Source organism: Bemisia tabaci, chromosome 2 (genome assembly GCF_918797505.1).
Source record: "Bemisia tabaci chromosome 2, PGI_BMITA_v3".
In the NCBI taxonomy this organism is placed as follows: Eukaryota; Metazoa; Arthropoda; class Insecta; order Hemiptera; family Aleyrodidae; genus Bemisia; species Bemisia tabaci.
The window spans coordinates 34,974,015-34,995,946 of record NC_092794.1 but is presented as its reverse complement, the minus strand read 5'-3'; the positions used below and the strand labels follow the sequence as shown (position 1 = coordinate 34,995,946).

Here is a 21,932-nt window from a genome sequence, read left to right as displayed (position 1 = left end):
TATGTATGTATGTATGTATGTATGTATGTACAGGGTGTCCCAGAAAATAAATAGTTAGAACTAGTTACAGCGGTGAGGGTCCTAGTTAATTCTAGAATTCATTAGTAAAAACTAGTTTTGGCGAATGGGGTTTGTGACAACTAGTTTTGACGGATTTCGGGTTTCTACTGTAATACAACAACAATGTACAATAGATTGACAGCTTTTTTGTTAGGTTGCAAGCGCACTTTGAATGGTCCACAATGGTCAAAGCCTATGACTGTAAATGGTCTCGCAGGTGTAACTCTTTCTTGAGGTAAGTTTCCCATTAACTGCATTATGTTGGATGGTCTTACTCTACGGCATGGCACACTTGAATTGACTATTTTCTTCGCCGACTTTAAACCATTAATTGGCCAAAATGTCGCTCTAACCAAAGAAAGTAATAACTGTGAGCCGCAATGTAACCCTTTGATATGCTCTGATGCAACAATCAAAGACGATAAAGGATGATCCTTAGGGAGTAAAATTTGATGTTTTGCACCGTGGGGAATTGATGCATTTTGTAGCCTTCCTCCAACACGAATTAAACCGTTTTTGACGAAAGGACTTAAACTGATGATTGAATTACTTTTTGGCAACTCTTCATTTTTTCTCAATAAGCTATACTCATAAGGAAATCTCTCTTTTTGTGTGATTTTGCACAAACTTAATTTAGCATTATTTAACTCCTCACAAATTAAGGACTCACTGGCTCACTGTAGGAAAAAGGGGGGAAAGGGGAGGAAATAATGACAAATCTAGCTAGATCAGAGGAGCGTGTATATGCGTGAGAAGATCAAGGAGACAAGTGATAGTGCGTAACCATAGATACATACATGAGCAATATACACTATACAGGAGAAAACGTACAGGGTGCCACCCCCGGGCGGGCTATTCCGGGTTTAGGACTAGACAAAGGACTACGTGCAAAACGGGCCATTTGGGGCTCGGGGCGGAAAGCTGTGAGACTTGCCCTATTCATTCACCTAACAATGCCCGATCTTTTCCCAAAGTTTCAAGCCCCCCAAAAATTTTGGGGAGACGCGGCGGGGGGTCAAAGTACAAAACCGGCAAAATTTTCGCGAATTTATTACTCGAAAACCAAGAAGTTTTGGAAAACGCGGTTTAAACGAGCGTGTTCAGCGTGACGAGAGCTTTCAGAAAATGTATAACATCATAGGGTTTTGTCAACTTCAGCTCGAGTTATCGCCTCCGAAACGCCGGAACGCTCAAAAAAGACCCCTTATTTTTTCACGTTTGGGCCGATTTAAAAAAAAACCATTTTTTTATTTTGATGAAAAACTGATATGTTGTTCCTGACCCTCTGTAGCCCCTCTGGCTCTTTACCGCATGCTGGGGAAATGTTTTGGTCGCGAGTTATAAGAGCGGAAAGGAGCGAAGGTCGGAAAAATCGGCTATTTTAAACTGCGCGCGCGGCGTTGATCGGAGGGAAAACGTCCCCTCCCACTCAGTTCGGCGAACCACACTCCTCTGCCGACCTCGCATGGTTGCCACATGTCTCCTGATCCGTCGCCGCGCGCAGTTTAAAATAGCCGATTTTTCCGACCTTCGCTCCTTTCCGCTCTTATAACTCGCGACCAAAACATTTCCCCAGCATGCGGTAAAGAGCCAGAGGGGCTACAGAGGGTCAGGAACAACATATCAGTTTTTCATCAAAATAAAAAAATGGCTTTTTTTTAAATCGGCCCAAACGTGAAAAAATAAGGGGTCTTTTTTGAGCGTTCCGGCGTTTCGGAGGCGATAACTCGAGCTGAAGTTGACAAAACCCTATGATGTTATACATTTTCTGAAAGCTCTCGTCACGCTGAATACGCTCGTTTAAACCGCGTTTTCCAAAACTTCTTGGTTTTCGAGTAATAAATTCGCGAAAATTTTGCCGGTTTTGTACTTTGACCCCCCGCCGCGTCTCCCCAAAATTTTTGGGGGGCTTGAAACTTTGGGAAAAGATTGGGCATTGTTAGGTGAATGAATAGGGCAAGTCTCACAGCTTTCCGCCCCGAGCCCCAAATGGCCCGTTTTGCACGTAGTCCTTTCAGATATGCTGCGTATCAAAGTGCCAGAGCTGGTCTTGATTGATATCACTCTACTTATATGTTGTCATTACCTGAATAAAACTTCATAATTCTGCCCTTTCTCCAAAGCAGAGGAGGCAAAAACTTATCTTTTAATATCACTAATGTGTTAACCTTAATTTTATTTTGTTTTAACCACAGACACCTTTGTTGTTCTGATGTAAATATTCCATCGACCAATGTTTCCAACGTGTTTTGTATAATTTTTTAATCAACTTCCAATTTGTAACCGACAAGGTGGATATTCCGTGTTAGTGTTTAATATCTCTGTCATTGCAGAACCAATCAAGAAGTGGCCAGGAGTTGGTAGAGAGAGATCAGAATGATCGTTTAACATCGGCAAAAGAGGTCTTTAGGATTGCTTCAACTTTGTTAAGGATTGTTGAGAATTCTTCGAAATGAAGTATGTTCGTTGTTACAGTTTTAGAAAAAATGATGTTTGAAACTTTTGATACAGCTCTCCCATAAACCATCAAAATTAGGAGAGTAACTAGGGATGAACTCCCATTCAATCTGTTTTTCTTGCAAGTAATTTAAAATTTCAGGTGCATTTCTTTAGCTCCTCACAAGGTTTTACTTTATAAATTAATGTTAAGGCCAATCTGGGTATACGGCTGCCAGATTTTGGCACGTGCCGCCAGTTCTAATCTCAAAATTATTGAGACAATTCAAAATAAAATACTCAGACAAATGGCAGGGGCCAGGTGGTACGGGCGTACATCGATATTAGAGATGAGCTCGGGATCGAAGAAATGGACATGTACATCTCACGTACGTACAATAGATATGAAGAGAGACTGAGCGGTCACTCCAATCCCGAAGCAATAGCGCTTTTGGATTGGGGCTTCGAGACCCGGAGGTTAAAAAGACGCAAACCACATGAGTTGAGCACAGCTCATTTCCGTCGGGGTTAGGCTCGTGCCTCTGGCTCCTACCAGTCTTAGTCGACTGACAGGGCGAAAGCATAGTTAGTAGGAAAATTCTCTAGAATCTAGTTCTAGGAATAATTATAGTTAATATCAGTTAGTTTTTCTCCCGCTTTTTACAGGATTTTACTTCTATCCCATTTGTTCATCCTGCATTATCATTCTCATTAATTTAATTTAATCCATAAAGCGGTGTTTATTTCTATTTTATTATATTAGGCTTAAAGGAAAATTTGTAAAGACTCCTAAGGTCTAGTAATATAAGTTGTAATTCAATATGTGTAATTACAAAAATAAATAAATAAAAAAAAAACATACAAAATGACAAATGGGGCCCTAAATAGAAGGAAAAATAATAGAGTTCAAATCATGTGATCAAGCATTAAGATGCAATGTAGAGAGACGGAGTGGAGGAAGATGAGCTGGGCGGAGAAATAAGAGGTAAAAAGTCTGAGGAAATGTCAGCTGAGAGAGCAGGAATACAGGTGCCGTTTATATTCGCACAGTCACAAGTCAATATTACGATGAAACATCTTAACAGCCCGGACAAAAGCGGAAAGAGTTACTATGGCGATTCGCTTCACTCCGCTATTTCGGAACGCGAAACCGGCGATCGAAGGTTAGACTGTTGACGCGCACGGTGAGCACTCAGCTGATGGCAAAATCATCGAATAAACTCATAAAAAATGGGTTTGAAGGTTATGAAGATTATAGGTTAGACCAGGTCAAATCACGTCGGAGTCACCAAAAACTGTAGGAAAAAGGGGGGAAAGGGAAGGAAATAATGACAAATGTAGCTGGATCAGAGGAGCGTGTATGTGCGTGAGAAGATCAAGGAGACAAGTGATAGTGCGTAACCATAGATACATACATGAGCAATATACACTATACAGGCGAAATCGTACACCTCTAATACCGAATTTCACTAAAATCGATGGATCATGAGCCGACTTAGCATTTTAGGCCACGGCCGCCATCTTGGATTTTGAAATTTTGAAAATCCGACCAAAAATTCCAGTTCCCCGTTGAAAAATACCTCCACAACCCGATTTCCACAAAAATCTATCGAAAAATACCTCCTAAAAGATTAAATTTCGTCTATAAGGCTGTGACGTCACGCGACAGGATTGAACCTGTTCGGCGCGGTGCGCTTAAACAACCGCGTATCTCCAATGCAATACTATAGAAAGAAACAACTTTTCGCTCTTGCGGGCGTCCTAGGCAGCGGATTGGAATCGGAATAATTTTGATCAACTCCTCACGACAATTGCTAAGCATGTACCAAATTTAAAGGAAATCGCTTCGGCCAATTTATCTCTAGGGGGGGCAGAGTGAGCCGGTGAGGCAGCTTTATATAGAGTAATAAAATAATGTAGGGAGGAACCCAGTAGATGTTCAACGCTCCCGGAGAAACACGGTTATTGTAGGTTGCCTGCGGGAAATTGCTCTTTCTTTCGAAAGAAGTCAAATAGAATTATAGCAGTCAAGAAGATTGTCTCCACTATAAAATGAAATATATTGAATATGCCACGTATCTGCTTGATAGGAGCGACTTTCTTCAAGCATTTTTTCCTCTTAACTGATTCAAGAAAACTTCCTACTTATCCAAAACGAAGCAATACTGCATTACTGCTGTGATAGCGAAGAGAACAGTAAGTATCAAATTTTCTGAATAGAGTTTCCTTCAAATTCGTTCAATCTCTTTCAGATGAAATCATTAAAATTACTAAAACAGCAAAATATGTCCTAATGTATGAAAACTAGACATATGAGAAACCCGTACGTGCGCTGAAAATGGCATAGTTTCAGAAAAAACAGCCGAAAGTGACATTATTCCTCCGGAGAACCAATGAAAACAATGCTTTCACGCGAAAGGGCGTCCCGCTACGAGAAGATGACACCCTTTATACTCTCTGCTTTGCTGATGATCAGGTGGTAATAGCTCAGGACGAAGAAGATGCGAATTACATGACGCGCAAGTTAGTGGAAGTATACCATAAGTAGGGGATGGAAGTTAATGTGGTAAAGACGGAGAAGTTGGTTATCGGTGGTGATCAGCAAAGCATGGAACTGGAGGATGGTCGGAAAATTCAGGGTTGTGAAGAGTATAAATATCTAGGAGTTTGGTTTAACTAAGGACGGAAATTTGAATCGAGCTATTAAAAATCGGAATGTGCGAGGCAGAAAAGCTATCGCGATGCTAAATGGGGTTCTCTGGGACCAGAGTATCTCCAAGGAGACTAAAAGAAGAATTTACAACGTCATCGTGAAGAGTATCGTAACTTACGGAGGTGAGGTCTGGCAACTGAAGAAAAGAACTGAAGACATGCTTAGGGCAACTGAGATAGACTTTTTGCGAAGGTCTGCTGGGATATCGAGAAGAGAGCATATCCGCAATGAAAAGGTACGCGAGATAATGGGTGTGGAGAAGGACATCGTGCATGATATCAGGTCTAAGCAGTTGGTCTGGTATGGACATGTGCGAAGGATGGCAGACGATCAGTTGCCGAAGCAGGTTTTCGATTGGGTTCCTCCCGGAAGGCGACGGTGTGGACGTCCTATGAAAGTTTGGCGACAAGGGGTGGAGGAGGAGATCAGAAGGTGCCAATTGCCTGATGATCTCTGGGAGGATAGGGGGCAATGGCGATTGGGCGTCGCAGAGCGCGAGGCGGCGCTATAAAAGCGGCTTTATGTATGTACGTATTTGAAATAAAATAGGTCAATTTTTAATCATCCAAACAATTTCTAGGAGTCTTTTGGAGAATTAGTGATATTTGAGGAAGAACGGAGGCCTCTTTTAGTACAGTTTTCTGGTCAGACGCTTCTGAGCCCGTTCTATCAAAATTTCAATTTTGCAGTCACTGCTCTCTTCGCCATTACGGCACAATACCAGAGAGTCCGCCTTTCCGCTGCTCTGCGGCCCAACTTAAGGGGATAAGTGGCTAATATGAAGTATCGAGAAAGCATGGAGAACCGTCTTGCAAAAAACCAAATTGAAAGCACAGTGGTATGGTTACGCAAAGAAGATTGAACAATTGGACTCAATTTTCCGATTTTTTTTCTTTCTTTTTCTTTTTTGGAACTAACATTTTAGACTCTCGTCACATCCAAGTGAAGCGGGATAAGTACAATTCCAATCCCTCTCTTTATCAAAAAATTAATTAAAGTAACTCGATTTTCAGTTGTTTTCAAATTCATTGCCTTTACTCTCTTTGGATTGGAAATATCCGAGAATATCCCGTGTCCTAATTTCCTGTAGGCTTGTAAGTTAAAAAAGCAAAATCATTACAAAAGAAATGACGGGATATAGACCAACTAAGATGCCTTTCCGAAATATACCCTCAATATTTGAATATTGCGAGGAGCATATCATAATCGATGAATATATGTACGAAGTTGGGTTCGAACCCAACATGCAACTACTTGAACTCTGCGGAGTGTCGGGTTGCACTCTGCATACACTTGATTTTGCGGGCAAAATCTATGATCTGCCCAGGCTTTCGCGATACGGTTACGAATGGGGGAAGTTGCATTTATTCTTTATACCATCCTCTATTAATTAATGAGGGAAAGTTTAAATTTTAAGTTTTTTTACGTGTAAAAAAATCAGGTCATCTGGTATGATCATATTTAACGAATGGCGGATGAAAGACTGCCTAAGGAGGTACTAAAATGGTTTCCTCATGGAAGGAAACGTATAGGAGACGCTAAGCAAAATCTTGGATAGGTGGCATTCAAAATGAACTTACAAGGAGCTATTTACCAGATGACCTCTAATCCGATAGACAAGGATGGCGATTAGGTGCAGCAAAGCGCCAGGGCACGCTGTAAAAGCGACGGGTAAATAATATAAAAAAATACGTCATGATTATTAATATTATGGTTGAATCAACTGAAAGCAATTTTTTGTAGATTGACTAATTAGGATTCAAAACATTTCTTTAAAATAAAACAATGTAATTTTGTCTAATAATATCTAAGCAATTTTTTTAAAAGTAAATTAGCCTCAAGATATTAAATATCCGTTCCCTGCGGTAAACCCGTTTCACGATCGTGAATTTTTATAACATATAATAATTTTTTTTTTTTTTCTTGGTCGTCAACTTTTAGGGGGAGTTTTTTAGGATTGGGCCGGGGTGGCTGCCGCCACCTAGAATTGTAAGGAGCCTATTGTGTTAAATACATAAAAGACATGAGCAGGCATTAACAGTTAAGGAAATTTGAGAGGGAATAGCGAAATGCCGTGGAAAAAGTAGATGTCATTGCACTCGTGCATCGTTTCAGTCTGACGGACGAAAACGAAACACGAGAGGACGCGGCCGAACCAGAGCCACCATCCTTTAGTCCAGGACAAGGCTTTGAAATCGCGGAGGTTGAGCGCATTGTCGCCGCACGTTGAATCAACTCTAAATCACTGATTTGGAGCAAATGCTCTGGCCGTGGATAGTTAACTCAAGACTTCACTTTCATCGGAGAAGAGACCGATCCGAGGTCCTGATTTAAACCGCGTGCGTTTCGCATCCCCTCACGCCTCCGGAGGGATTGACAGCGCGCTACGCGTTCCGATCCCCGTCCAGGTTTCAATACCGAGGGAATTCCTGGCACAGTCGCCTCTTGATACCTGAGGGCGAGGCAACGCGGATATGAGCTATTGCAGTCTCTGCCCAGGGCACCCGTACTAGGCCTTTTTCTCCTTTAATTCAGGTCGGACGAAGTCGGCGACTGCGAGGTTGAATAGGGAATCGACCCTCAGTAATCCGAATTTCGTTGTCTGGAAACCCCCCCCCCCTCCCCCAGGCCCCCTTGTGAGGTAAAGGGGGGTCACGATCCTACAAATAGGGGTTTTCGATCGAATTTTGATTAGAATAGAATAGTACGGAAAATTTCACGTGGAATCGACCCCTAAAAATCCAAAATCGGACCACTTTACGCCCAAAAATGATCCCTTACAGAGGGGGCGGCGGCCCCCTCCATAGTTTCCCTTTGGTCAAAAATTGACGCATTTTCTCCAGATAAAGATGGTTTACCACGAAATCGACCCCAAGGAATCCGATTTTTATGGTCCCGAAGTCCCCCTAGCCTCCCTTGGAGGGGGGGGGGGGTAAAATTAAGGGCCCAATTTTCCCTGACTTTTGTAATTTTGCCTTCTCCATTTACCCCCCAACAGAGGCTATGGGGGCTTTGGGACCATGTAAATTAGATTCCTTGGGGTCGATTTCGTGGTAAACCATCTTTACCCGAAGAATCTGCGTAAATTTTGGACTAAAGGAAAAATATGGAGGGGGCCGCTGTCCCCCTTTTAAAGGGATCATCTTTAGGCATAAAGAGGTGCGATTTTGGATTTTTAGGGGTTGATTACACGGGAAATTTTCCGTACTTTTCAATTATAAAGAAATCGAATCGAAATTCGATCGAAAATCCCGACTTTTAGGATCGTTACCCCCTCTTTACCTCCCAAGGGGGGCTGGGGGGTTCGAGACCATGAAATTCAGATTCCTTGGGATCGATTCCCTAATCATCCCCGCGCACGGTGCAATTGAATTCACTTATTATGGACTTAGAATGTACATCAAAAATTCAAGTTGAAGGTTGTAGTGAGGTACTCCCTGATGCGTTTTTGGGCAATTTCGAAATAGGTTGTCGGAGCTCCTGGAAAAATAATCGCATTTTTGTGGTTTTTTAGGGGTAAAATAGCAAAATTGGCCTTGAGGCGACAAATTAAACCTCCCTCACACTTTCCGTGACCGACCTGAATTTTTAGTATGTATTAACCTGGTATAAGATGTGACTTTTCAGAAATTTTCATGCCCATACAAAATTTTTTGCCCCCGCGGCAGCGTTGCCAAGTTGCGGACTCAAAAATATCGAATTTGGTGATAAAATGAAGGTTTCAAGGTGTGATTTCCTCCAAAATTTCTCGAAAAATGTGCAATCTGAGAGTTTTCGATAAGAAAAAGCATATTTGAACAATTTGGAGTCTCAGTGTTGCCAGCTTCACGATTTAAAATTCGTCAAAAAGACCCAAATCGCGTTGCAACCTCAAGGTCTGGATTTTTATTTCGTTCAGACTTGGTTATTACGGTTCTTCTGTACTCTATGCATTTAAGTACCATGAAATTTGTGCCATTACTTACTTGATGGATGCAGCTAACTCAACAAGAGAGACCCGATAAAGCGATGAGTCGGTGGAAAACGTGTGGTTTGGGTTGCCGGAAAATTCTCTTTATATGACATAAAATTCACAAAACATTTTTAATTTCGTTGTCTAGTCTACTTTTGTTATGAGGGAATTTACTTCAATATAACTCAAAATTATTGTGATCTTTTGGACATTTTTTTTCTTAAAATTGTTCAAGGTAATTTTCTGAATCTGAACCATCCAATCCGCTGTGAGAGGAGATCGAATTCGGGGACTTTCAAACTTTTTTGAATCGTCGTTTTTCACTCATTTAATTTGTGTTTTAATTTTTCATGTTTCTGGGAAAAATTTGGGGGCAAGATTTTAGATAGAATATTCAAAGTATTGACAGCAACAGGGATAAGGTTTGGGGGGTGGGAGAAAGTTCTCAAATTCTACTTTCTGTTGATGGAGTAGATTTAAGAACTTTCTGTCAACCCAAACCGCTCGTTTTTCCCCGAATCTTCGCTTTATCTGGCCTCTCTTGTTGAGTTAGCTGCACCCATCAAGTAAGTAATGGCATAATTTTCGTGGTACCTACACCACAAAAATGCGATTATTTTTCCAGGAGCTCCGACAACCTATTTCGGAATTGCCCAAAAACCCATCAGGGAGTATAGTCAGTGAGAAATACGGAAAAAAAGGGCTTAACCCGGAACAAATTGCATAACAATTTTTTCCTGTGTAAACGTCATCAGTAGGTCCTCCTGAACAACATACAAAAAGTTTACCAAGGTCCGACCCCGGAACACCCCCCAAAATGACGAAAATTCAAAATGGCGGCCATAATAAGGGCCTATGGAATTTCGGTATTTTAAAATGTTCCTATAGTGTCATGTGAGGTTTCATTTCCTATGTAATTTTGGTCGCAGATTTCATTTCTGAAGTCCGAAAAGCCCCTAGGTCAAAGGGGGTGACCCAAATCCAAGATGGCGGCCAAATTTGAAAGGCGAGAGGGTCATTTTTCAACTTTTACGTGATTGGGCAAGTGAGGTGTCGTTTCCTATGTAATTTTGGTCGTGCATTTCATTAATGATGTCAAAACAGCTCCCCGACCGAAGGGGGTGCTCTGAATCCAAGATGGCTGCTAAATTTGAAAGCCAGGAGGGTGAATTTTCTGGATTTTTACGTAAAAAATGCGAGTGAAAAGTTCAAATTCTAATGAAATTTTGGTTGTAAATTTCATGTCTCAAGTCAAAAGAGCCCTCCAGCTTGTAGAAAGTGCCCAAAATCCAAGATTGTGGCTAAATTTGAAAGGCGGATGGGTGCATTTTTGAAAAAAAATTCACCGAACAAGGCAAGGAAGGTGACTATTCCGTGTAAATTGGTCAATGAACCGATTAGGTGCTTAAATTTTATTTAATAAAACAAAAAGGAAAATAGTAATTCCGAAAGAAATGTTACCTCAAGAACGCGCTTTCGCTCTATAAAATTAACAAAAGGCAAAACATACTTGTTCCCAATTCTATTACGTCTTCAGCATTCCTTGACAACCTCTGCAAGAGGATTATTCGGTTTTTATTCGCCCATTTCCTATTACTGGACGCAGCATGGACTTAATTAAAAGCGACTTATCCTGCTTCGGCACACTCTTCTAATTTAAGGAGTACGGTGGTGGTGCGGCGGTACGTATGGTGGAAAGAAAGCAGATCTTGATATCGTTGATAGGTTGCATAAGCACCAACATCATTGTAATAGGAGAGGATCCGAACCTATTTGTTTTTTTGTTAAATTGATCACAAGGCGTCAATTTTTCTTTGTTCTTTAGAAGGGATATTAAACGCTAAATCTAAAACTATCGCTCACAACATCCCTTACATCCGTCACAGATTTAGTCAACGTTTATGTAAGCAGCTCCTGTTCTTGAATGAGTTTACTGGTTGCGAATTGACCTCTCACATGCATGGAATCAGAAAAGCAACTGGAAATCTGAAAAATATGTAACAATACCTCTCTATGATGCCAAAAAAATGAGACTTTCAAAAACGTAAGTCATCAGGTTTTCAAGGAAGAATTTGCAGCTTCCAAAATCTTCGTCACAAGTAGAGAAATTAATTCTGACATTATCAGCCATGAAGCACCATCAATTTAGGAACTCCTTTCGAAACCAATTGATGACGAATAAGCCGATCCAGATGCTTGTCAATGGGCATGAATGAATGAAAACAACTAGCTTCATTCCATTTTCTACTGACTTGCCTCCAGCTCCGGAATCGCTGCTCCATTAAATCTTCGAGTGTAATTTTAAGAAAGGATTTGACACCAGTGTACTTGTAAGATCATGCCCGGACTTCCGTAGGAGCAGAAGTTGTGAAGACTCGGACTCCAACTGTAAAAACTCGGAGAAAACCGAGGCAGATAGTCCTGACAAGCCTGACACAGGATTTGAATCAGCACACTCTTGCAGATTTTCTCCTATTTATTGACTAAAGTAGATCCGTCACGTTCAATGTCCTCATCTTGATTGAGAATTGATGACCTTAAAAATGAGCAAAAATAACTCATTCAGTGCTCCTATTAAATACATTTCATACCGTAAGCAGGCACGATGGTCACTATCTTGCATGACATGTCTCATTTTTTAGTAAAACTCATCTTTTACATTTAATTTAGACTGCTTCGCCAAAAATACACGGAATGGTTACCTTCCTTGCCTTGTTCGGTGAATTTTTTTTCAAAAATGCACCCATCCGCCTTTCAAATTTAGCCACAATCTTGGATTTTGGGCACTTTCTACAAGCTGGAGGGCTCTTTTGACTTGAGACATGAAATTTACAACCAAAATTTCATAAGAATTTGTGCTTTTCACTCGCATTTTTTACGTAAAAATCCAAAAATTCACCCTCCTGGCTTTCAAATTTAGCCGCCATCTTGGATTTAGAGCACCCCCTTCGGTCGGGGAGCTGTTTTGACATCATTAATGAAATGCACGACCAAAATTACATAGGAAACGACACCTCACTTGCCCAATCACGTAAAAGTTGAAAAATGACCCTCTTGCCTTTCAAATTTGGCCGCCATCTTGGATTTGGGTCACCCCCTTTAACCTAGGAGCTTTTCGGACTTCAGAAATGAAATCTGCGACCAAAATTACATAGGAAATGATACCTCACATGACACTATAGGAACACTTTAAAATACCGAAATGTGTGATAGCTCGTTCGAAAGAGCATAAAAAAAGAAAACTTTTCGCGCAAACCCGAAGTCTCAATATCTCAAACCGTTTCAAAATGGTGGCCGGTTAAAGTTCAAAATTGCCGAAATTTCACACCGGTTATTTGTCGATGGATTTGCGCGAAAATTGGTATGTACAGGTATTTTGACAAGAGGAAAACGAATTTGACGTTAGATTTTCAAAAAATCCAAAATGGCCGCCGGTTAAAGTTTAAAATGGCCGAAAATTTTCACCTTGGTTTTTTCCTGATGGATTTGCCTAAAACTTGGAATTTGAGAGTATTTTGGCATAATATAAACCATTTGAACTTAGATTTATAAAAAAATAAATTTTTGGTCATTTTGAACTTTAACCGGCGGCCATTTTGGAAATTTCGGTTTTTTGAAAATCGAACGTCAAATTCGTTTTTTTCGTGTCAAAATAGCCCTGCATACCGATTTTCGCGCAAATCCATCGACAAATAACCGGTGTGAAATTTCGGCCATTTTGAACTTTAACCGGCCGCCATTTTGAAACGGTTTGAGATATTGACTTCGGGTTTGCGCGAAAAGTTTTCTTTTTTTATGCTCTTTCGAACGAGCTATCACAAAGGGGGTCTTCCCATTTGAAAATTTAAAGTTGGGGGCCGTTGCCCCCCCCCCCCAAGAGGGGCCCCCCTGAGGATTTTAGGGGGCCGAAAAGTAGCTCCCTTTGACCTAGGAATATCCCCCAAGTTTCAAATCTTTATCTCAATTAGGTAAAAAGTTAGAGGGGGTGGAAGGGACTTTTGGATCACCCTGTATATACACACTGGGATCTAACGAAACTTTGCGACCGTTTTTCTCTGGAGCTATCGATACGATCAAAACGAAACTAAGTATGGTTCTTCACTGCTATGTGGTCTACGTCAAGTTACGGTTTTGGTAAAAATCGGCTCATCCCTTAGTTCAGTAACGTCAAGGTCACTGGGGGATGATTTTTCAAACTCGTCCGATCTTAGTCGGCTATACCTTAAAACACTCGTTTCGTCGTGGCCTTCAAAACAACCTATATTCACCCACCCTCTAAAATCGCCCTTTATCCTGAAAATCTCAAGTTCAAGGGGGATGATTCTCCGACCTGTCAGGCTCATTAGGCGCAACTGTTTTCATGGAAACGAGTAGTCGAAATCTACTTTTCGTTTCCACTGCGGCTGGAAAGCGTTATTTTTTAGGGATAGTGTAGTTTCCATAGATGTAGAGCTTGTCCAAAAGCAAAACATGCGTCTGCGGGAAGTGGTGGGAGACAGGGGAACTGGAAGATGCAGGATGCGGGCCGCGCACTGCCCGCAGAAATTCGGTGGTTCGCTGGCACCTGCGAACCACTACTGTAGGAATCAGCTGGACTGATGAGCGGCCCTTCTCTCCTCGTTCTTCCTCCCCGCTCCCTTTTCTCTCTATGTTCACTCTTCGAGCGCGATCCGCACTCGTCTCCGAACCCTATGCTCCCACTACGCTCTGCACACCGCGCCGGCGCCTCTCTTCTCTCGTGTACCCCTTCACAGGTTCTCTCTCGTCACCGAACGTAGATCATAGGTAACGCGGGACGGGCAGCTCGTTCCCCTCTCGCTCTCATCCAGGTTTGGTAGCCGGTGCGGACCCCGTGTCGCAGAATTTTCTCTCTCTCCGCCGTGCCGCATGCCGCTGTCAGAAGCCAAGCGCCTGATTTTTATTTGTGGTCTACTATTCTGTATTGTTTCTCACATTCTTAGCCATAATTTATTAATTGTTCCAAAATATTTTAGGGTGTTCGGCGAACACTGCGAACCTATGGACGCCACGCCACTGTTCTAACTCTCACTTTTTATCTATAAAAATCAAAATTTAAACTATCTATAAAGATCAAATTTTAAACTATCTATAAAAATCAAATTTTAAACTATCTATAAAAATCAAATTTTAAACTTATTGAACATTAACGAAAGGACGAGAAGGATACCCCTAGGATCTTACCTAGTCATTTCATCTGTGAGCAAACTTACTCCAGATACATAGTACATAACCCTCAAGTAAAGACTCATGTCTCGAGCATGTTTGTCCAGTTGCCGTTTCAAGGGTCTTTCCATTTCCACCCATCGAGGGTAACCTTGCCGAGATATATACCGTAACCCAAAGAACTCCGGCTAGAATTATAAACATAAAGTATACAGAGTTAAAACCACAAACAATTTTCAAAGGTTTTCCTTAGTGATTATCGAAGAAAAATACATACATTGAAGTTCTAGATAGAATCACTAAACCAATGGTTTAATAAATTCCTGACTCTTTAAAAAATGCGCAACCCTATTGTTCCCTTTATATACACCGCCTTTTGAAAAAAGACCCCTAGACTCACTCTCACTCTTCAAGTTAGTTAGAAGTATTCCATCCGCATTAGAAAGTTTTACATGCATTTTTACTGCAGCAAATTCATTAATAGCTCTTTGCCGTAGGAAAGTTTCCTTGATGATGAGATGGACCACTTCATTCAGAAGCATTTCCTTTGAGGTTCATACAACAGCATTACTTATAAAAGCTGAAAAAGCACATGCAAATACTCAAATAGGGCGCTAGGTACAAGGCATAAACTAAAGCTCTCCAATGCATGATTCCTCCTCAGAATTTAATGACCAAAATGATTCACGCTGCCGGAAGTGTGGAAATTAACTCCTTACAAGGATGTAAGTATTTCCTACTAACTTATATGGCAAAAATACAGACAACATCAGTTATGAGAGGACCTTGTACACTTCTTACGTGAATGTGTACAACGATGGATTTCCAATTTTTCTATTGCATTTAACTCGTCTTTTGATGCTGATCAGAAATCATTATTGCGCCAACTTTCTACAAGGCACCGTTTTTGCACAATTGGTGGTGGACAATTTCGATAATTACTAGAATAAGTGAGGCCAGGATGGCTTTATCTACCCTTCAGCACTTGCTGAAAACGAGGAAAACCTGGCAGTCTTATCTCGGATTCCACACGCCTTTTCGTTTGATTGTCCAAATCAAATTCTTTCTATTTCCCACTTATTTCCTTGCCCATCACTGACTGAGGTTTTTCTTGTTCAATAGGCCACGCTGGGCTCACTTATTCAAGTAATTATCGAAATTGTCCACCGCGCTTGTGTGGAAACGGTGCCTCGAAGAAACTTGGCACAAGGATGACTTTTGATCAGCATCACAAGACGAGTTTGATGCAGTACAACAATTTGGAATCGATCAAGGTACCCATTCCCAATAGGAGTGTGTGGGATCCTAAGTGATTGATTTGATCAGTGTTGAGTGTAAATTTTAATTACTGATTACCAAACTTTTCATTGCATGAACTGCGCTCTACTTGAAATTTGGACAAACAATCAAATTACAGGGTGCTGTAATCCATGACTTGATTGGTAGCCCATTGAATACCATAGCTAGATTTTACAATAGGAAACCGCTGACTAAACTTTGATTTATACAGCTTCATGATGTCATGACTTGAAATTTTTTTGCATGCAAGCAAGATTTTTTTTGGGACCATTAGCATTATATCCCTAATTTACTGAATAATGGACCACTAGACAAGGTACGAATTTAAGCATTCTGATACATGTTTTTTGACCAAAGTTTCATGTAGAACACAATGCGCACAACAAAAATTACCAAAATCAACTCCTTACGAAGATATTCAATGATTCCTGATGCGTGAATTCAAACCACCCGCTCAATAAAACTCAATGCTTTACATGATTCACATCGCGCATTGAATATTATCGTGACAGTCTCTGCGATATGAAAATCTGGCAACCACACTTTGACGCTTTGGCTCAGCTATAGCAAATCGCTTATAATTTGAACAACAAATGGTGGGAAATGAGCAGTGCTCGATTGAGAGGCTTGCTGAAACTGCTGTAGTGCGCGATTTGACTCACGTAGAGCTTTGAGTTTTTTGTGAGTGGGCAGTTCAAAATCCGCGTAACCAATGTGAAATAAAAAGGTTAATATCTTCGTCAGGAGTTAGTTTCAGTAATTTTCGTTGCGCGAATCGTGTTCTATGTGAAATTCTGATTAAGATACATGTATCAGAATGCTTGAATTCGTGCTTTGTCTAGTGGTCCATTATCTTAAGCCTATTCTCTGTCCGTTATGCAGTAAATTCTAACTTTCCTTAGTTGCAAATTACAATAGAACTGGACATTGATCACTTATTCCTCCTTACATCAATTGATCCATAAATCATGATTGATTTACGAATATCAAGATGAACTGAACACTGTGTCTCAATGTCTAAAAATGAAAGATGAAGTCATAAAACCATAAAATGGCAGGAAAAGTTGGCAAAAAATTAATTGATGGTCAGCATTATAGTCTGTCCAAGATGCGAATAACCGTGGAATATTTTAAATTAACTGTACTATTTTAAAGCAAGGCAGAGTTGAAGCCTTTGGTGCAGGGTTTGCATTGCCTGGATGACTTGACTAGGCTTCGACGCTACCTTGCTTAAACATACTGCAATTAATTTTAGATAATCCCCGATTCTTCCTCTCTTGGACAGACTATAATGCTGACCATCAATTAGTTATCTGAAAGGGGGAGGGGGGATCTTTGGAAAGTGTATCATTTTTGAGTTTTTTGAAATCCGAAAAGCACTATCTCTAAAAAGTTTCTCTCTGGTGTAAAAAAAACATACTTTTTGAAAAGATCCAAAATTTTAATTTTGGATTTTTTAAATTTTAAATTTAAATTTTAGTTTTGAGTCACGAATTAGAGTCTCACCAGGGTACCATAAATGGTTTGATAGTTTTCTTAAAGCTAACGTGACAGCGATGCAATCATTTTTTTTTGTAATTAGGAAGGTAGTGATGAAATCTTGTACCAACAGGATATGCACGATTCTTGGTCTTTAATCTTTTTCAGGTGGATGCGCACGGCTCTCAACTCGCTAAAAATGTAAATGCTCAAAGATCATTTTGAAATGACAAGAGAGGGATCGAAAGGCTCACAAAAAGTGAACTTGTTCTTTGTAACAAGGTACATAAGATCATGGTTCCAGTGCCCATCTCCAGTCGGTGCACCGAAAAACGACTTCTTATTAGGTTTCATCACTACCTTCATGATTACAAAAGAAAAAAAAATGATTGCACCGCTGTCACGTTAGCCTTAAGAAAACTATCAAACCATCAACTATCAAACCCTAGTGAGACTCTAATTCCTTTAACTCTACTCGAATTTGTTCTGCGACTTTTCACAGAGGAAAAAGAGCCTTGCATCCTCAATTTGACGAATAATCATGGCCTTCCTAACCCCCCTCATCGTAAATGCTGCTAAATCCCTTTACGCTAAGGAATGTCCCACACTACCCGATCTTTTTACAATTAGTAGCAAAACGCTCTTCAGTATTTTACATATTCCAGACAGTTACCTTTTTGTTTCACCTTTGGAGTGAGACTATCATCCTGACTACTTGAAGGCGAGGAAAGTTGTAAAAAGTTTGCGAGTGATCAACGATTCCGCCAGAAGGGCAGTTCAACACATGCAAACATGAAGCCGATCAATGACTAAAAAAGAGGATGAATATCAAGATTTGCCATTAACTTCTCAAAATGTCAAAAAGGAAGTGAACTTGAAAAAGAAAATCAAAAGCCCGTAAATTCTTGAAGTGTTTGTGATCCTTACATGTCTGAATAAACCCAAGTATTTTTGCTAAATGTGTTTTACCTCCGTAGCATAATTAATTCCCAATAATTTTGGAATTTTTCAAAAAGTATGTTTATTTTTAAACCAGAGAGAAACTTTTTAGAGGTAGCGCTTTTTGGACTTCGAAAAACTCAAAAATAAGACACACCCTTGGGATCTTGCAGATTTTGCATATCTACAGCTACACCTCTTTTGAGGAAACAACCAGAAGGTCAGAATTCAGCCTTGGACTGATTGGTTGCCAAAACAAAGATTATGATTGCACCTTAACATTTGACAAACCTGCCCATTGCAAGCTGACTCATAACAGAGGACAAATGGAACAATAGGAGGAATTGGACGTATTTCTGCCAAACGGAACTATGTGCATTAAGCCATGAGCCCCGAGACCCATAAGAATATATGTGTCACAGGGCTCTCGTCATAATGCACATAGTTCCGTTTGATAGAAATATGTTCAATTGAATACCAGCATGATAGGAGCGTCTTTCATCTGCGTTTCTGCCGGAGGAAAATAATGCAAGTCTGTGGGCAAACTAAGGAGTAGAATCAGCGGATTTCAATGGCAGGTCTCCATTCTCAGTTCTTCATACTCTTTGGTTCTCAAAGTTTCATCGATTGTAGCAGGGCGTCCTAGTTGAAAATGATCTCACCTGCACTGTTCTTTTGCTCATTGAGCTAGGTTCAATGAAATCGAGGAAGAAAAGCTTCTTACTTGCCAGTTAGGGAGCAGTGTATTTAGGAATTAGTTTGCTATTGAGTTTCTATTTCATGACAGCGAGAGGGAATCTTCACCAATCTGATTACTTGCCATTTAGTGGACAACATGACATGATTGACTAGGAGCTCTTTCTCTTCACACAAAATCGCCAATTTCGCCGTAATCCAGTGCTCAGTGACTGAGCGAAATCCATCAACGTCTGGCCAGTCTGACCCTCCAATCTGATGGTGACAAAACGGAGCGTCCTCCATTAAGATATTCTACCAATAAGGCACCAACAGACTGAATCCATGCAAGATCAATTGGCAGATTCATCAGCGTTTTCCACCGACGTGAGAAAACAACAAAAGACACTCCTTCAGTTAACATTCAAATCCAACTCTAGAGGGCAGCTGAAGTGAAAACTTAAGCCACCCTTATCAAAAGTTAACAGAAGTTTCATATTAAGTATAAATTTTTCTGACAAACTGGTGGAAAGGTTGTCACAAAAATGATAAAGTGTGAATTGTGCATGATAATTTGAGTTTGGAGGCATTTTCACCAAAATTTTACAGAGAACTTGAGGAGGGCAAAGAAATTTCAAAGTGTGTACCTAAAGCTTTGTTTCAGTTATTTGATTCAAAACAGTAAACTACATTAGACAAGAATGTTCACCTGTTGCAAACCAAGTCTTTGACAGACATTGTCAAGGCATTCTCTTCCAATACTTTCCGATGTCAGAGTGCATTCAATCGAAGTGCTGTCCAACAGCTCAATGCAAATGACGAAGAGCGACTTTGATACAACATTGTATTGGCGGCTTTTCTTCAGTCGTAGGCGAAAAGGCATGTTCTATTCCCTAAAAGGGAGGAGAAAATCAAATGCAAAGGATAAACCGAAAAAAGTCAGATTCATTAAAATTACCCTTCTAGCAAACAAAGTTTTGTGCTTTTGTGTGATCCTGCAATAATTTGAACAGGGCCGGATTTACAATGCTGCCGCCCTCTGCCAAAAAAATTTAGTCCCCCCTACGTTCTGAAAGTGTTGACTTCTGAAGACTTGAAAAGCAAAAAAACAAAACATAACAGGAAGCTCTAATACGTAAGTATTACAGAGGCACTCAGGGGTGGTTGTCATAAAATTAATTCTACAGCAAAAACTTTTCAAGAAAATTCACTGGAAGAGGAAATTAAGAGGATAGCCAAATTTTTCATGGATCAGTATTAATAATTGAGTGATGACAGCCTTTCACCAAAACTTTCATCTTACTTAATATTTAGGCTAGTTAAGTACATTCAAAATGAATTTATATACTTTTGAGTTATAGATCACTTCAAATCAATTCCATTTATAAAAATAACTTGAGTGGAGCTATGTAATGATTAGGATACCTACTTAAAAACACAGAACAATTCATCTTGGATTTACCATGGTTAGTTACCATGAGGCAACCATACTGTTTAATTTGGCTGATTCTAGGGCTATTCAGTTTAAAAAGGGGGTATTTACATCTTGAGGATTGTTTACCCCAAGATGTACGAAAGAACAATATGGCGTCGATATTTCTGCAAAATACAAAACTGAAAGTGTGAACAATGGAACATAACATCCGATTTCTTTGCCTGGATCAACTCATAATATACTTTAAAACACTTTATATTGAATTCCTTATATCCATAAGCAACAATATATAAAAAAAATTAATGATAGAAACCATCCGTGCCGACCTACATCATCAAAAAAATCCAAGATGCCTGAAATGCGAACACCTCATTTCTTCTCTCCATGTAGGAACAGAACTGGGGAAAAAGAGAGTTAACAGAAGTCACATTGACCTGAATGCAAGCCTAAATTATCAATTAGCCCATTGGTTGGCAAATAAATTTCTGTTCATTGCTGCCATTTTTTTATGTGACACTCGCCCTGTCTTTTCTTTCCCCAATTCTAATGAAAGAGCAATTTTTGGGCTGCTGAGAATTCTGTACTAATGCAATGGCTGTACAGTGCTTACTTATGCTTCTCTGTGATACGAAATAGCATGCATGTGAATTCATCAATTTTAGCTCTAAAACTGCAGGAAAGCACTTCTTACAAGTAGTGCTCTTGCAGGAGATACAGACTAGAGTACCTGTACAGCGAGAGTATAGACAGGTGTGAAGCTCCGAAAATCCATCAGGCCTTCACTGATACCTCCGCAAATAGAGTAAGGGCCCAGAAATGCAGCCAACCTATGAATTTAAATTATCCAGAGCGATTTATTAATACAATTGTGACGAACCTTCGTTTATAAAGCACGTATTTGACTTAGTTTGTGCATAAATTTACTCATTTTAGTGGAAGAAAGCTCATTTATGTTCTTTCTTAGCCATCTTCGTTAGAATTCGAATCTACTCTACAGACTGGCAGTGCAATTTAGAAGTTAGTTAGAAGGGTGGCTGCACTTTTGGGCCCTAAGCCCTCCATCTGTCCATACTCTCGCTATACAGGTAATCTAATGCAGACAGCAGCCTTGAAAAATTGGCGACACTGGAGGCAGAGATTGAGTAAATTAAAGCAACTTTCTAGGGTTGCCCCGATATATTTGATGAAAGCAATAGCAAAAATGTCACCGAGCATTTTGCAAAACTGAGAAACTTCGGCAAAATTATCAACTCTGTAGATGAAGACTTACCCAACTTAGCCCCAGATGTGCTCAGCTTAGGAGCTGGATGACTACTTGATTATACCACTCACTGTGATAATTAGTGCTACCAAGAGAAAAACTTGATTGAAAAATGAGGAAGGCATTAATCTGAGAATGATCAAGCACACTTGCATGTTAACCGTCTGTTCATCACAGCTCCCTGGGAAGGAAAATTCTGTGACATGCTGAAATAACCTAAAAATCAAAATCATAACAACCACAGATTAGTCCAGATCGCTAGCATCGGCGGAAGAGCGTGAGTAGCTTTGTGAGCGCCATTGGCGGGAAAATCCATGGGCATTTAAAACTAGGAACCAAAACTGAAATTTTGGCTATTTTCAGCAGATTTTCGGCGGGAGAATACTTCTTTTTCAGATTTTTGTGGGATGAAACGTTCCGAAGAATTCAAGAATTAGTTTCTCAGTAGAATTTATGTGGTTCAATATTTCCAGATTAAATAATTAAGGTGGAAATAAAT

General features: G+C 40.2%; 1 protein-coding gene across 1 annotated transcript in view; it reads right to left on the bottom strand.

Moving 5' to 3' along the window:
• The window catches only part of Pez (protein tyrosine phosphatase non-receptor pez), a 272,376-nt gene extending 250,696 nt beyond the window's left edge, over positions 1-21,680 (bottom strand). The window contains exons 1-3 of the mRNA XM_019056984.2: positions 21,443-21,680; positions 19,447-19,630; positions 14,364-14,533 (exon numbers count right to left, since the gene is read on the bottom strand). Of these exons, the coding sequence (XP_018912529.1) occupies positions 14,364-14,533; positions 19,447-19,620 (344 nt within the window). The 5' untranslated portion in view covers positions 19,621-19,630; positions 21,443-21,680. The remainder of the gene's footprint in view (positions 1-14,363; positions 14,534-19,446; positions 19,631-21,442) is intronic.
• Positions 21,681-21,932: the final 252 nt, after the last annotated feature.